General features: G+C 29.3%; 2 protein-coding genes across 5 annotated transcripts; one reads left to right on the top strand and one right to left on the bottom strand.

The window, feature by feature from the left end:
• Positions 1–1728: 1728 nt before the first annotated feature.
• Dlc90F (dynein light chain 90F) lies at positions 1729–3060 on the bottom strand. The gene is made up of 3 exons (XM_085190568.1): positions 2902–3060; positions 2657–2822; positions 1729–2019 (listed from the first exon to the last, which is right to left on the bottom strand). The coding sequence occupies exons 1-3, from the start codon at positions 2935–2937 to the stop codon at positions 1871–1873; spliced, it is 351 nt and encodes a 116-aa protein (XP_085046694.1). The 5' UTR covers positions 2938–3060; the 3' UTR covers positions 1729–1870.
• A 409-nt stretch (positions 3061–3469) lies between these two features.
• On the top strand, positions 3470–15879 carry LOC146536340 (palmitoyltransferase ZDHHC2). Of its 4 annotated transcripts, none has more exons than XM_085190550.1 (8): positions 3470–3717; positions 3790–3911; positions 4509–4615; positions 6867–7104; positions 8546–8684; positions 10609–10735; positions 12150–12251; positions 15594–15879. In XM_085190550.1, the coding sequence occupies exons 1-8, from the start codon at positions 3552–3554 to the stop codon at positions 15733–15735; spliced, it is 1143 nt and encodes a 380-aa protein (XP_085046676.1). In that variant the 5' UTR covers positions 3470–3551; the 3' UTR covers positions 15736–15879. The 4 variants fall into 4 exon arrangements, with proteins under 4 accessions (XP_085046676.1, XP_085046677.1, XP_085046678.1 ...); XM_085190551.1 differs by lacking the exon at positions 15594–15879 and adding an exon at positions 14398–14579; XM_085190552.1 differs by lacking the exon at positions 12150–12251.
• Positions 15880–16305: the final 426 nt, after the last annotated feature.

Below are 16305 nucleotides of genomic sequence, written 5' to 3'. Positions count from 1 at the left end.
TAAAACCTCACTGCACATAAATTGTTGGCGTACACAAAGAAATATGTCCACCGCGATGCACAAATACCACGACAGAAGTAGATAAATAGGGATTCGCACGAATTATCACGTCCACTTAAAAATAATAATCATCGAAGCGTTTGACAAGCCGAGACAAAACACCCACACCAAAAAATTGTACATGGCGACTGGCCTGGCCTGGCCCATAATAATTTCCACTCGAACGTATTCCTATTTCGCTCGTTCACCATTCATTTGATTATTTGTCAATACGTGCGAGAGGGACAGCGATATATAAATATTTCCTATGTATGAATAGAATCGGTGTTGTGAAGTGCCCCGGCGCGGGCCGAGCCCGAGTTGAATGGACCCGAGACGCGCTCGGCCATTGGATCGATGCGGGTCACGTGGTGCTAACATGTCGCGCGGCACTTGTGCTCCCGCCAAATTTAAAATCGCCTTTCTACACAGTTAAACGCTATGTTTCAGTTCTTGATATATGATATTATTTTTATTTTGTGAGTATATTTAAAAATTCAACTATTATTAAAATATATGTTGACATTATTACATTTTAAACTCGTTTGTTATCTAGTCGTTTTTATAAATTAGTCTATAAAGGCAGCATAAATAAATGATAAAAATATCTTAAGTGTGTAAAAATACATTGCTTATTAATGACTTTCTTTTTTAATTATTGTTGAACATTTACAATTACATATAGTGTGCCAAATTACAATAGTGAATACTACATTTAAATCGGCTAAGAAGTTTTTGAGAATAGCATGCACAAAACACAGACAAAAATTATAAAAATCATTGTTTTGATTTTTATTACATTGTTAAGGTTCCCAAAAATAGATTTATCATACATTTTTCATGTATGGACAGTTACGATTTAATTTTATATATAAATATATTTTCATTTGATGAAATATTGAGAAAAATCGAATTATTTTTGTTTGTAAGCATTACTTGAAGCAGAAGTATGTATTTAATCTATTCACCTAGAACCATAAATTGAAATGTTCAATTTTAATTTATTACCTGGAAAAGTTTAAATATTTCACAAGCTGACATACTATTGCACTTTACTGTAGATAGCAAGAAATGGGTTGCAAGAAATAATTTTCCATTAGAAATTGATAGTTATGGTAATGTCTTCACATAAAAATTCTGAACTACAAATATGATATGAAAAAAGTATTATTCTCAACAACCAAGGATAATAAAATGACTGGGTCAATTATTATAAATTTATAGTAATATTTCATTAAATGTTAAGTAAAGCTTTTCACTCTACTTAATAAAACAATTAATATATGGAACTTCTAATCAATTTATTTTTCTATTAATAAAACAAAGCCACAAATTACTTTTACAATTATGTTAAATTCAAGTGCGCTGTGTATTATTTAAAATAAAATTATGTATACAGTTTGTAATTTTTTTTTTTATTAAAGGAAACAATAAAACTATTCTACTGGGTTTAAATAATTATATTTATTGTATACGAAAATATATCCTACTTACTTAAAATTAAGTAATGACTATTATACTTAATTTCAATAGGTTAAGCGAAAATTTTTTTTTCTGAATACTGTCAAAAATTGTTATAGAAATATTAGAAGGCATTACAAGTTAGTTTAATTAACAAATAATTCTGATTATACTTTGTAAGTAACATGTGCATTCTATTTAAGATAAACATGCCGTCTTTATATCAGCAATAATAAATATTTATAAGTAATATCTATTTCCTATGAAAGCAAGGCTGTTTTAAATTTATTATATTGCATTGTAATATGTGCTTAGACATCTTTGTAACAGATCAAAGTTTCATTACATTAAAAGTTGTGGTTTTTAAATATTATATGCCGAGGCCAAAAACTGAGACAATGCAGTACATAGTTTTGTTCTCCCAACGTACAGTACATGAACCATCAGTATTGTTATCCCAAAAACAGGATGAGGCTGTATGTAGTCCTGCTCCATTCTTTTGCATTATTGTGCAAGTTACTGAAAGAAAAAAACTTATTAAATAATGTTTAGGCATAAACAAAAAGTTTTTTCACCTTCACACTGTATCCTATATAAAGGAAGGTGGGAGATATATACTCAAGACACTCCATTCTTCGCTTTCCACTTTAACTTCACTTTTAACTTTAAATTGATAAATTGCATGTTGAATGGAAGCATTCAATGCTATATTTTTCAGAACTGGGAAAATGACATTAAATAGTTCCCCAAATTAGGGAACCCACAATCAATCTGTTTACAGTAAGACAATGATCCACTGTGTCAAGTGCCCACTGCCAATATATTATCATGAAAAACAAAAACAATAACAATATTTTAAATTATGCGGATAATCTATAGTTGTTAATTTTATTTTTTTACATTTCTAATACAGATAATGTATTGAAGAAAAAAACATAACATTTTCCCCAAGGCAAGCTGTTTATTAATAACAAATTTTATTATTTATATATAATTAAATAAAAATTTTAGTTTTTTTTACATTTTTAATCTACTTTAAAGCTTCACATTACAGTGATATAATAGTCTATATGTTGTTAATATTTCAGCTTATAGTGGCGGTAGTCAATAATAAACTGTGCTTCGTTCGCATAAGAATATAAATGATCATACACACCTATATATTTATATGGTTTTTGAAGTTTCGTAAGTTGTCCTAAACAAGATTCTACTACAGCCGACGTCCACTGATTCACTTTATTGTGTTGATAAGCAGTGCCTCCAATGGAATTTTCAATTGCTTCTTTAATTATTTTACTCACATCGTCTACAATAAATTGATTCTGAAACACGTCATGTGAAGTGAACAACAATCAATAAAAGAAACTTTCATCAACGCATTTAGTACTTATATATACTTACTTCCTCTGTTAAGTCGTTGCATTCTTTAACTTCCATGATTAAAACTTAAATAGTTCACAATTGGTGGTGGGTTTCTAGATATTATAAAAACAATAAAATTTGATGCTACGAATCGGTTCTCAAACTTGCAGATGTTATTTTTTGACAGTTAAGTTAACCATAGAGACCATAGAGTCAACACTATCTATATAATAATAAACCTTATAATATCTTGGATGTACATTAGTACTCTTGTATTCTGAACTGTATATTTTATTACTTGAAATGGGAACGTTGTCTTTCGTAAAGTGTTAAGTAATACATGTTTTTGTAAATTTCGTAACCACAATTTAAAAAATAAAGCTTGCAGCTTACAAAAGCCAAGAAATCTAATGTTGAAATATAGGTTGAAGTATATGTTTTAAATAATGAATCACTATGTTTTAGTTTTTTATATATAAGTACTTACACAATATATAAAAATCATCGTATTATATAATTTAAACAATAATTCAGTATAGCTTAATAAGGTCAATCATTTATTAGACTAGCAACATTACAATTTTTAATAAAAATACCTTGTTATACTGGCAAGAGTTGTTTAAACTTTCATTTTGGGTTGTCATTTATTTCAAGTTGAGGATGAATATTTTCATAATAAATTGTCATTAATGGCTTCGTCAATGCAAAATAATAGAGTTTCCCCACCAGGCTATTGCGTATGTTGCAGAACGTGCAACATGTGGTGCTGGAGAGCCTTTAAATGGCTTCCAGTGCTTTTAATCGTTTCGATTGTGACATGGTCCTATTATGCCTACGTTATACAGTTGTGCATTTGTGAGTAACTAAAATATAAATTGTAAGTGTAATGCATAATATAATTAGTTAAACGATTACTTAAATTTTCAGTTACTATCGAAAGTACAGTGCAACAATGTATATATCTCGTTCTCTATCACATTTTGCTGATAATGTTTGCCTGGTCCTATTGGCGGACTATTTTCGCTGATATCAAACCTATTCCTGACAAGGTAAGATAAAAAAAATAAAATTATAAATAAATACCGTACCTTTCACCAAAGCAATTATACAAATTTGCAATTGTAATTATTTGGAATATTGTAACTAGTACAATAGAATATTTTTTATAACGTATTATCTATCTATATTCACATAAAGCAATAATTCATATAGTCACACTTTATATAATTTACTTCAAAATCATTATAATAATTTAAAAACATTCAGGTTAAAGCTAATTATAAACAACATAGTTTTTGCAACTAGTTAATGATGATGCTTATGATTAATGAGTCAATTGAGTATAGGTGTGAGTGGTAATTTAACCATCTTTAAAATTATATATATAACTATACAATAAAATAGTTTCTCATTATATTAATATTTATTCAATATTATAATAAATATATTTTATGTTACCAGAGCTAAAAGTGGGGTTTAAGTGCTGTCCAATGGCATAATAAATACTATATATAATCTGTATTTTTAATTCTTAAGAAAATATACATAGATGCATTGTATTAACATACACCTAAACAGATTACCATTCCATAATCAAATAAATTAATCGTAGTTTTATAGCTTTTATATGTATGTTTTAATTACAGTATAAGCTGCCAGAAGCAGAAGTAGAAAAATTATTAAGTGCAGAAACTGAGGATGCTCAGAGGACAGTATTAGAGAATTTTGCTAAAGATCTTCCCACAGTTACAAGGTAGTAATTGCTTTTTTTTTAGATTTATTCTGTATCTTGCATATATTAGGTATACATAGGAATCCTATTTAGTAGAAGTAGAGTGGTACTGTATTTTGTCTTGTTACTAAAAAAATTAAATCATTTATTCCCCAGGTGGGAATTGAATCCACAACTGTTACATTTACAGTCAGATGCTGCAATTTTGCTGCATCATCATAGTCTAACAATATTTAAAGTAATTAATATACATCTTAATCAATTTCTAGCTTTGTTTTTTGTATACTACAAAAACAATTATTTATAGATTCCATAAATAATCTTTTTTTTTATTTATTGATAATAATACCTCGTTTGTTTATTATGTAGAAACTGAATAATTTATTTGTTAATATTATCTATTAATTTTATATTCACATAATATATTTATTAAAAGTTATATTCAATTTCTCCTACAAATCCTAGACTCAAACTTACTATAAGAAAGTACAGCCAATGCTTCTTTAAGACGAAAAGCAAAAAAGAAATTATAGAAAACTTTGCTAATTCACTATCTGTATTAACAAGGTTTGTTCAATTTTGAAATATGTTTAATTGACTAAAAATAACTATGTGAATCTGTTCGTTAATATTAAAATGTATACTGAGAATTTAAATGAATTGTAGCACTGTTAATTACTATAAAAAGCTTAATATTATATTTGTTGTTATGGCATTGTAAATGTGATAGTTGTGGGTTCGATCTCCATTTGAGGAAATTATTTTCTCTTCTCCACTCTAATACATAAAGTCTCAAAAAGTGGACCCAAAAGGGATAAACAGGCACTAAAAATGTAAAGTATATTTATATAGTCCATGTTTGGTATTTTTATAATATTTTTTATCATTTACAGAGTTGTAAGCATGTATTATTATTTTATATTATAACTACAATTTTTTATAATTGTCATAAAATACATAAGTAACTTTATAAATGTGCTCTGTCCTTAACTCTTATATAGCTTGTGAAATGTGAGTAGAATACAATATGATTTAAGAATTATAATTTCTATACATTAACCTAAATTTAATTTTGGGCAGGAAATTCCTCATGCCTTTCTGCACTTTGTTTTAGTTGTGAGCTGTCACTCACAAAAGTATAACCTACTTATGATAAATCCAAGGTGACAACTTTTTAGTTCTACTATTTAAATGAAAGTTGAGTCATTTATTACGGAAGTCATTATGGCCGTCATAGGGCCATAGTCTCACTATATACGCGTTGGTCGTGGGTTCGATCCCCACTCGAGGAAGTGAAATATTTATTTACGTTTATATTCCCATTTCTCCGCTCGCGCATTTCTCGAGGCCTCCAGAATTCGGCAGAAAGTGGGGAACGGAGTGTCTTAACACTAGTTGCCTCGTGTAGTTCGTGAAGCTAATTAATTAAAATCTTTACTGATGTAATTAATACTGGTTGTTTCGATTTTTGAAGAGTACCAAGATAAATATTTATCTTATTTTTATATTCCTTATAATGTTACTACTCGTAATTATATTATCCTGATTATATAGCTGATTAAAAATTACATTATTTACGGCATTAACTTTAAGCAGCCATACAATGTTTGCAAATTTGCATTTACGGTGTATTAGTATTATAGTCTGAAAATGTTATTCTCTTATTGAATTCTATATAGATATTTTAGGCTGTAGGCTGTAATTTTTGCCAAAGTAAATCTATTTTTACCCTATTGGGCGACCCAATGGAGTCTGGTGACGGTCGAAATAGTTGTATCGTCTATAAAACTATTTAATAGCACTCAAATAGCACAGGAACTGTGCCTTGGTAGGCACTTGCCTATTTACCTTTTTATACTATGCATGTAATTTTTTAAATATCATTTTTATTTCATTTCTTTCATCACACGTGATATCGGCAAAATGGATCGTGCTGAATTACCTCTCTCGATAAGGAAATAAGAGACCAGTCGTGGCGCAGAGGCACAGAGTGTGACTGTAAACGCGACTGGTTGTGGGTTCGATCCCCACTCGAGGAAATGAAATAATAAATAAATAATTATTTAAGTTTACTTATATTTTCATTTCTTCGCTCTAGTGTAGAGGCAAAGCGCGGCGTTGAATTCCGTCACTCAACACGCTACGTAGAATTCGTTGGAAAGTGGGGAACGGAGTATCTTAACACCACTAATTTCCTTCTGTCTATCTTGCTGTGCGCGGGATACAGCGTGAAGCTGATTTTGATTTCAATCAACAATCAACTTCCTTCCAGGACAATGTCAGGGTCAGTCAGATACTGCAACCGCTGCGTGATAGTGAAGCCTGACAGGGCCCACCACTGCAGCATCTGTTCCCGCTGCGTGCTCAAGATGGACCACCACTGCCCGTGGGTCAACAACTGTGTCTGCTTCCACAATTACAAGTTCTTCATGCTCTTCCTCGGCTATGCCCTCTTCTACTGTCTGTTCATCATGTCTACGTGCCTGCCCTACTTCATTAGATTTTGGAAGGTAGTTTTTTGTTTTTTTTAGATCTTTTTTTAGTATTTTTTTTGCATTTTAAATTTTTGATTACATTTTTTTGGCATTTGTGCTTGTTTTTTTATGTGGTATGATTTAGACTTAATTAACATATAACTATAATAATCTATAACATTCTTGTTATAATAATCTATAACATTCTTATTATAATGATCTTTAACATTCTTATTAGATAGAATTTTAATATGAATCGAATTTATTTCCCTAACATAATAATTTTCAAATTATATATATATATATAATATAATACAAAGTAAAGCAAATATAAAAATAAAAAGTGAATAAGAAGCTATAATTTTGTTTTAATTATGTTTATTCAAAATTGAAGTTTCTATTGTTGTTGTTAAAATGATAAACATACAAATTTATAAGTATGTAATATTATAGTTATAACCATATTTATATTGTTTACATATTTTCCTAGTTATGTTCTTACAGATGTATCAACAATACAAGCATGCCCACTGCGATAGTATCTCTGACCATGAAGAGTTTTCCAAACAATGCATGGACATTTTTAGCGTAAACCTCTTTTTTTCGAAATCGGTTCATTAGATTGTTTCACGTCATAATAATTTGTATTATATAGAAAAGTTGAACGGGTCATCTTTTATGGCGGTAGATTAGATTAGTTCAGTTCAAAGTTCTGTTGGCCTTTATTTATGTTCTGTAATAGTACAATGTTCGATAAAAAATATATCCGTTTCACGCTTTATCCCGCATATAGCAGGGTTACCTAGTGTTAAGACACTCTAAGATAAGAAACAATACAATATGTTTGGTTTAAATGGAATCGAGTGCGAAAATTATCAGCAATTACATTAATTCATTGTATTAAAGTCATTGACATACTTAAGGAACATTTATAAGTTGTATATTATATGTAATATTCGTTATCAGTTAGTTTTTCTTTGTAGTGTGATTCATATTCCAAATCTTTTTTTATATTATAGTTCCACATTGTTTGAAAAACTGTCGATGCTGTGGGAATGTCTTGTTTAAATTTCTAATTATATTGTTTTTTTCGGACACTGTGGAACATACTAGAATTAATTAAATAGGTACTTAATTCAATTTAATTTTCATTTCTTATTTTATTGTAATTTAGCAATAATTGAACATAAATGTCAAATCATTCGTAAAAAAGTATGCATTGTTTTTTTTATTATTTTAATATTTATACTACATATAGGGACGGATACAACAAAAGTTAGAACGATGTCGATTAACACATTGCTTGTCGATTTAATCCGTATCCCAATGTTCAGGACATTACGTGTTACGGCCGGTACTTAACGCCGCCCTTTGGCCATTCTTAACAGAGCGAGGAATTAATGAATTTTTGATTTTCATAAAACTATATATATAACCATTTACAATGTATGTAATAATTGTTTATTATTTTATACAGGGTGACTTCGGCACAGCAGGCAGTGCCGGGCGCTACCACATAGTGTTCGCGTTCTTCGTGGCCCTCATGTTCGCGATATCGCTGGGCTCGCTCTTCGGATACCATTGTTACCTCGTCGCCCATAATAGGACCACTTTAGGTATTATTTGTTAACTTAAGGGTCATCCATAAACTATATCATTAGGAATTTCAGGAGAGTTTAGTCGGGAAGAAAATAATCTAAACTAAATAAGATCCTCAAATCTCTGCAGCTAACTTTAGCCAACCACCTCTATTCCCTTAACTAGTGACGTAATTTATGGCTGGCCCCTTATCATAGTCATGTACCTCATAGAAAAATAAGATAGACATAGAATATATAAAAACCGGTAAAAAGCTAAAATTACCCGTACTGCCTAGTTAATATTTATTATTGATAACAGCTATTGATATTATACAGTTATGAAAGTGACTGCAATTACTTTGGTTGTGTAATGTTTTATATTCAAATTCAAAATATTCTTTATTCAAGTTAACTATTATTATAAGCACTTTTGAATCGCCAAATGAACATATAAACAAAAAGCTACCACCGGTTCGGAAGGCAGTTCTGCTGCGAAGAGCCGACAAGAAACTCAACAGTTGCTCTTTACTATATTTACTGTAAACACTTGTTAAGTGATGCTCCTGGCGCTATTTACAATTTGAATGAAAAATATTTTATGAAATCTTAATATATTTTTTCAATGCTCTCTATCCTTTTGTAATGTCTATAGCAAATATAATATGTTGATGCATAAATCAAAGGACTTTACAAAATATTTCAAATATAGAACAGTGTCGACTTTTAACTAGATCAAAGCATGAAAAATTAAGATTTTTTAGACATTTATTACATGTTTTATTCCAAGACTATATGTAATTACTAATGGTCATTAACTATATTATTATATATATGTAAACATGGTTTTTATTGTTATACGAATAAATACACGGCTGGACCAATACAATTACATTATCCGAAGTTTACAGATCGATTATCCGAAAAAAAAATACTAGTATCCGAACACCCATGTTCCCCTAATTAATTCGGATAATTGACGCTTTACTGTTACAATTTTAATTAAATGAAATTTTAACAAATAAAATAAATTTATATGTAATGTAAGTTTGTTTTCAGATATGCTGGTATCGTACCAGCGTACGGGCAGGCCGACCGGTCAGATTGTATCTATGATAAAAACCATATTTAATGGTAAAATAAAATTATAATTGCAGTCACTTTCGTAGTTAAATTATATGTAACTGTTTGTGTATTATAAAATAATTGTTTTTTTGTTTGTTATATACAGGTAATATGTTTAATATTATATTTTCTAAAAGTATTAAATAGTAAAGTATGGTATTTTTATTGTTAATTTATGTTTAAAATCTGTATATAATATAATGCTATCAGTATTTTTTTAGATAATTTGTATATACTGTTTATAATACTTATTTTATAAATTTAGATAAAAATTATTGATGAGCCATAGATGGTCATTGTTATTCAGACATGTTTGAATTTAATTTTAATTTTGAGGGTAGTAATAAAAATATTAATTTATAGTAAATAGATACGCTATCAGATTTATGGCAATTAGTTTAAATTAATTACAAATTAAGAAATTATTCCCTGTAAGTGTGTCGGTACCAAGGATTAAGAGGAAATCCTTTTATTCTTTTTTATGTCAGAGTTTCAATATGTTAAATTTAATGATAATCCTTTCAGTCGTTCTTCTTTTACTGAACCTAAATATATTTTATTCTAAAATCATAATATTTCTTATCTAGTAGTAGATATCATTCAACATGTATTATTGAATCCGTCGTGGCGCAGCAGCACAGTTTCTGAATGTAAGCGCGTTGGTTGTGGGTTGGATTTCCACACAGGTGCCACTCCCTGAATGGGAATCCTTCTTCTAGTAATTCCTCGTTCTGGTAATAGGCCGAAATGTCTTAATACTAGGTTCTCTCTCTTCCTTGCTATATGCGGGATACAGCGGGAAACCAAAAATATTAACGTTTTTCTTTATTTATTGCAGAGGCATTTCGGGCGCCTATGTTTAGAGGTGGTGCTGACAAAAATGGTTTCTCCCTCGGTGCTTATAACAATTTCAAAGAAGTATTCGGAAGTAGCCCCAACTTGTGGATAGTGCCTGTATTTACAAGGTAAATTTATTCTATTTTTATTGTTTGTGTTAAATTGTTTTATGTTTTTTTTTACAATATTTTAATAATTACAGAGTATTGTATTAATAAGAAAGAATTTTTCGAAAGAAATTATATTTCTCGTAATAGATAGAAAATCGGAATCGAATTTACTTTTAATAAATGGGATTGTGATATTAACAATAATAAGCCTATATTTAACCGGCATGTATAAGCATGCATGTGTGTGTCAATTTACATGGAAATTCGTCTCAATATACATGTTGGGTTACATGTGCATGTTGGAGTGTGAAAAAAGAAGTGAATGACAACCTAACTGTGCCTAGTATTAGAATATTTCATCTATTTCAGAGCGTCCAACTAACATGTTTTTTCTAACGAATTTAAAATAAGTTGTTGCTAAGTTGTGTATAAAATAAATTATATTTTTTTATTACGAATGGATTAGAAACGACATTTTCATTATATCATATCATGAATCATCGAGCTATATAAAAACGTAACTCGGATTAACTGCATTTGCTATTTATCATTTTTAACACTGTCACTTCTCTTTAGGGTTGCCAACTGTACTGTAATATACATATAGTAGTATATTTTTATCATATATAAATTTAATTGTACTATATAGGGATATGTTGAAGAAATATTTAGTCCGCAAAACTAATATGTTTTCAACATCTTATGTTTTGGTTGAAAATTTAATAGTTTATGCACTATGTAGTCACAATAATAATATATACACAGCGTTTGGCACTCCGTCCTAACTTGCTTACCCGCTAGGTATAAAGTATGAAATTAAAAACATATATATAACGAATAAATTAAAATATAACGGCGTATTTTTAAAAATGCTGAATAAAATGTACCAATTTTTTTTTATTAATTTACTCTCATAAAATTAGCTTATCATTTACATGAAAAAAATATATGATAAAGCATGGCAGTGGTTTAAAAAAATACTATATTTCGGTGAAGAAATGTTGGTAGCCCTAATTCTCCTACATTATATAACCTTTAATAGTTTATCTATGTGTAATGTATATAAATCGTTTTAGCTTCTGTGTAAGTGAAGTCTTTAGAAAATGTATTATAGGAACAAAGTGGCGCGGGATAATAAATGAAATTCATTTTCCCATATTATGATCATAAAATTTAAATATTACATATATTATAACATATTGTACTTATTTATTAACATTTTAAATGAAAAACTTAAACTGGATTCATATAATCATGTCATCTATAAGAGTGGGAACACATTTGACAAATAAAAATAACAGATCCAAACGCGTTCAGCCTAATGTCCCTAAAATTAAAAAAAATATATATTAACGTATATTTCATATACATAATCGTAACTATCCCGCGTCACTACAAAAAAGCCAAGTGTGATCCGGTGTTTTGCGTGTAGCGCCGGCGACGGGTGCGAATACCCCGTACGCCGCGAGCACCAACTGCAGACGTTCGCGCCGCACGACGCGCGCTACGACTCTATGGGCACCACGCGCTCCAGGTCAGACCCGCCTCACATACCTTGACATAATTACACTAAATTACTAATTATATTCTAAAATATTATAAAAATATACGTCAATTATACCTTAAACAATATTAAAATTGCAATATTTATATATTGATAGTGTGTCACTATCTTTATTGTGTTGGTGCTTTGTTTGAACTTGGAATTGGAACTTTTTTTTGTTATTGGATAGCAGTTAGCATCTTCACTGTATGAATGAAATTTTGCATTTTTATCAGATAGAATAATTTGATAATTGAATTTATTTTACTATGAAACTCTATTATTTAATATATTATAACATTCCAGAAATGTTAATTTTGTAAAATTATTATTTAATTATTTGTAATTGTTGACATTTAAGCAGAACATATCCAGTAGATACATTTAAAAAGAAAAGAAACTTTACAAAAAAATCGTAAAAAAGGTGTTTTAGTATTTCCACTGGTTATTATTACAAAAGACCACAAAACTAAAATTTACCACCAACACCAAAATTTATTTTATATTTTTCGGCACTTAAATAATGATATTATAGTGACTATTTTTTTACTTAATAAAATGTTATTACGCAACTTACAAAGCTTTGCTTTACAGTAATAGATTTTTTTAGACAAAAAAACATTTAAAGCATAAACTTGCCTGACACGTGCCAAACTTAATTATGCTATAATTTTATGATTACTTATTAGTTATTAGTTAAATTTTTAGGTAATTTCTATGTTCTATATAATAATATTATAATTATTCTTTGTATTTGTAAATATATACACATATTATATTTAATTATTGTAATCGAATTCAATTGAGTATTAGCTCTAAATAATATTCTTTATAAATCTTAATTAGTTAACAAAATTAGATTCAAGATATGAGGCCGTCGCGGCGCAGGGGCAAAAGCGTGTGACTGTACCGCGACTGTAGTGGGTTCGATTCCCACTCGGAGAATGAATTTATGAATATTTATATTCTCTTCGTTCTGGTGCCAAGGCAAAAGCGCGGCGTTTACCGCCTACCTTGCTATCCTACCTTGATAGCCTACCTTGCTATCTATGGGATACAAGTGAAGCTGAAAAAAAAAATCAATTACGTATTAGCTATAAACAATATATCTTAATAAATCTTAATTGGTTAATAAAAATTGTGCTCAAGATATGTGCGGAGGTTACAAACGAATATGGATGAATTTCTTAAGAATTATATTTATATGCAATTTTGAATTAGCTTTTAATGCATTTATATTTTGCGAGCTATATACAACACACAAGACTGATTGCCATAAAGGAGTATGTTCATGTTTTGTAATTATGTTTTTTTTTTTGGTGCACAATAAACCTGTTTTGTTGTTTATGTTTTTGTTTAATTTATTTTTTATCTGTACATTTTTCTATGTCACTTACTTAGTAACACTTGTCCTTAGACCAAATGTAGTTCACGAGAATTAGCAAGCAAATGGATACATTACTTTTATTTTTCTCTTTTTTTATTTCTTTTTTTTTTATTACTTAAATTTAACCCGTCTGTGTGATGTATAAGCGATGTATGGTATTTTATGTACTGCTCTCAGTTGGCTGTTGCTTCAGTAATAGAGAAAATATTGATCGAGTTTTTTTTTTTTGTAAAACATGATATTTTATAGATAATAAAACCTATCTATCTATAAATGAGTAAAATTTATTTTAAATTTAACATTTTGCTGTAAATATTTATTTAGTTAATTGTACAAACGTTCGCTTTGGAATGAAGCTTGTAAATGATTAGCATAGTACTGCGCGGCCGATTAAGAGCATATACTTACCAATTGGCATTTAATGTATATTCTTCACTTGTCAAAATTATTTGTTCACTTTTCTTCTCGTTCTCTCTCAGTCTTCTTTCTGGTCTTTTTGTCTTTTATTTATAATACGGTGCTTTTTTGTCGTTTTTTCCTTTTCAATATAAATTAAGTAATTGATTTACAGTTGGCTTCTATTATTACATTAAGTTAGACTAATTAATTGGTTTTAATAATTTATATAAAATAAATGAAAGAAGCACCGTGGGATATATTTACTTTTTCAAAATTTTAACTCACTTCTAATAATAACCTGTTGATGATAACACAACAGAACAATGTCGAATGAGCTTTTTAATATTTTAGCGTGGAGATGGCACACGAGACTGAGAGATGGAGACTTTGCCCCCGACGGGGCCGGACCGTCCCGCAAATAGTATAAGGAAAATAAAAATACGCATTTCATAATTATTAATTTTTCTAATTCATAATATTTTTACTACAGTACATATATATATATATTTAAATAAAAACCATTCGAACGATAACATGCTTTTCATTCATCGGCTGTCAGTTGTCACCGAGCCCTGAGTGTTGAACGTCATTCACTTCTTTTTGTCGTGCTCAGTTGAGATTTTGATTTGATTTGAAATAAAAATTTTGTGTCCTTTTGCATGCTAATATTTTTTAGCTGCGTACTTTATAGTGTAGATTGTATTTGATTTTAAATGCGTGCAAACTTTATTGTAAATTTTATTAGAGAGAGAATAATGAGAGAAAATTGTTTTGCGCGTATTTATTAAGTTTAGTAGGTATGTAGATAAAAGCACAAAGTAGGCACCAGCTTGTACTATACACGTTTTACTCGACAGCGATATGTGCATTTCATCATTTTACTATACAGTTAACTAGACGTGAGCGCCCTGAAGTTAGGTATAGACGGCTGCGCAAATTAGATTTTAGGAATTTTCTTAGTTGTGAATATTTACTTTCCAAGTGAACAATGCGCATGGGTTCAGAAAAACTAACTTCAGGCACCGGCCACGATTTGTTGACCGTACTATACATTTTGCACATTTAATTTATTACATACATTCAGTTCACACTTAAGAATACTTCATTGTTATTTATTTATTAGTCATTTGAAAGTTTATGATACGAGTAATTGTTAGAATATAAAAAAAAACATTACATTTTATTAATTAATTTTTAATATTAATGTAACTATATAGTTTTACAATATCAACATAAATATGATCAATAGAACATATTAAATATTGAAATTTAAGTAAACCAGTTGATATTTTCTAGATTAATTGTAATATAACACCAATTTAAATTTATTTATTATTTTGATTTTTTTATTTGTATTTGTACAGCGATAGTAAATGTTAATAGATGTGCATTTTACATTTAAAAAGAGTATACATGTTTTAATTTATTCCTTTTAAAATATACCAACTATAACAGTAAGTAGTTATGCTTGTTAGCTGTTTATATTGTTATTTTTGATATTTTTACTTAAAACACGCTGTGATAATAAAGAAAATATGAAAATATAGCTTCGGTGACGGCATCGTGTACCCGCTTCCGCATCAGGACGAGGATACGGAGTCGCTGCTCAGCTCGGAGAGGTGGGACCGCTGGGGGGAGCGCGCGCGCCCCTTCGACGAGCGCGAGAGCTCGTCCTTTGACGAACTGTGAGTGTAAACGGCCACTAAACATGCAGGATGCCTTTAAACTATGTGCTAAATTATATTTTAATTAAGTTTTTGTAGTGATTTCTTACTATTTCTATGTTTATATAGGTGTATAAGTACAGCTATTTATGTTAATTATCTGGTTCAGGTTTTTAGATTCCAAGTTTTTATTATAACTGCCCATATATGCTATAAGTCCCTCTGATATAATATGATCGATTTTTAATATTTGAACTTCGTCTCTAGATTTAATTCTTGACGTATATGAAAAATTTTTAAAAATTCAGTAAATAAGTATGCTATAGTAATCTGATATTTCTTTTTAAGCATTTCATTTATATATGCTTAGAGATACTTAGGGCTCAATTTGAACCTACTTACCACTTTAGTTGATATCTTCTATAAAACATTTTTAAAAAATCATAAAATAGTTTATTATGTAAATATTTAGTTTTGGTACTTAACTTTCAGTCTAAGAAACCTGCATTGTATATACGTGGCCACAAACGCCGATTTAGTTAAAAAAAATAGAATAATTGGTGCTGTAGTCCTTGTATAGGAAAATAATAAAAAA

Source organism: Heliconius melpomene, chromosome 9, assembly GCF_056956725.1.
Source record: "Heliconius melpomene rosina isolate 202511_hmr_F chromosome 9, ASM5695672v1, whole genome shotgun sequence".
NCBI lineage: Eukaryota > Metazoa > Arthropoda > Insecta > Lepidoptera > Nymphalidae > Heliconius > Heliconius melpomene.
This window is presented reverse-complemented; position numbering and strand designations above follow the sequence as displayed.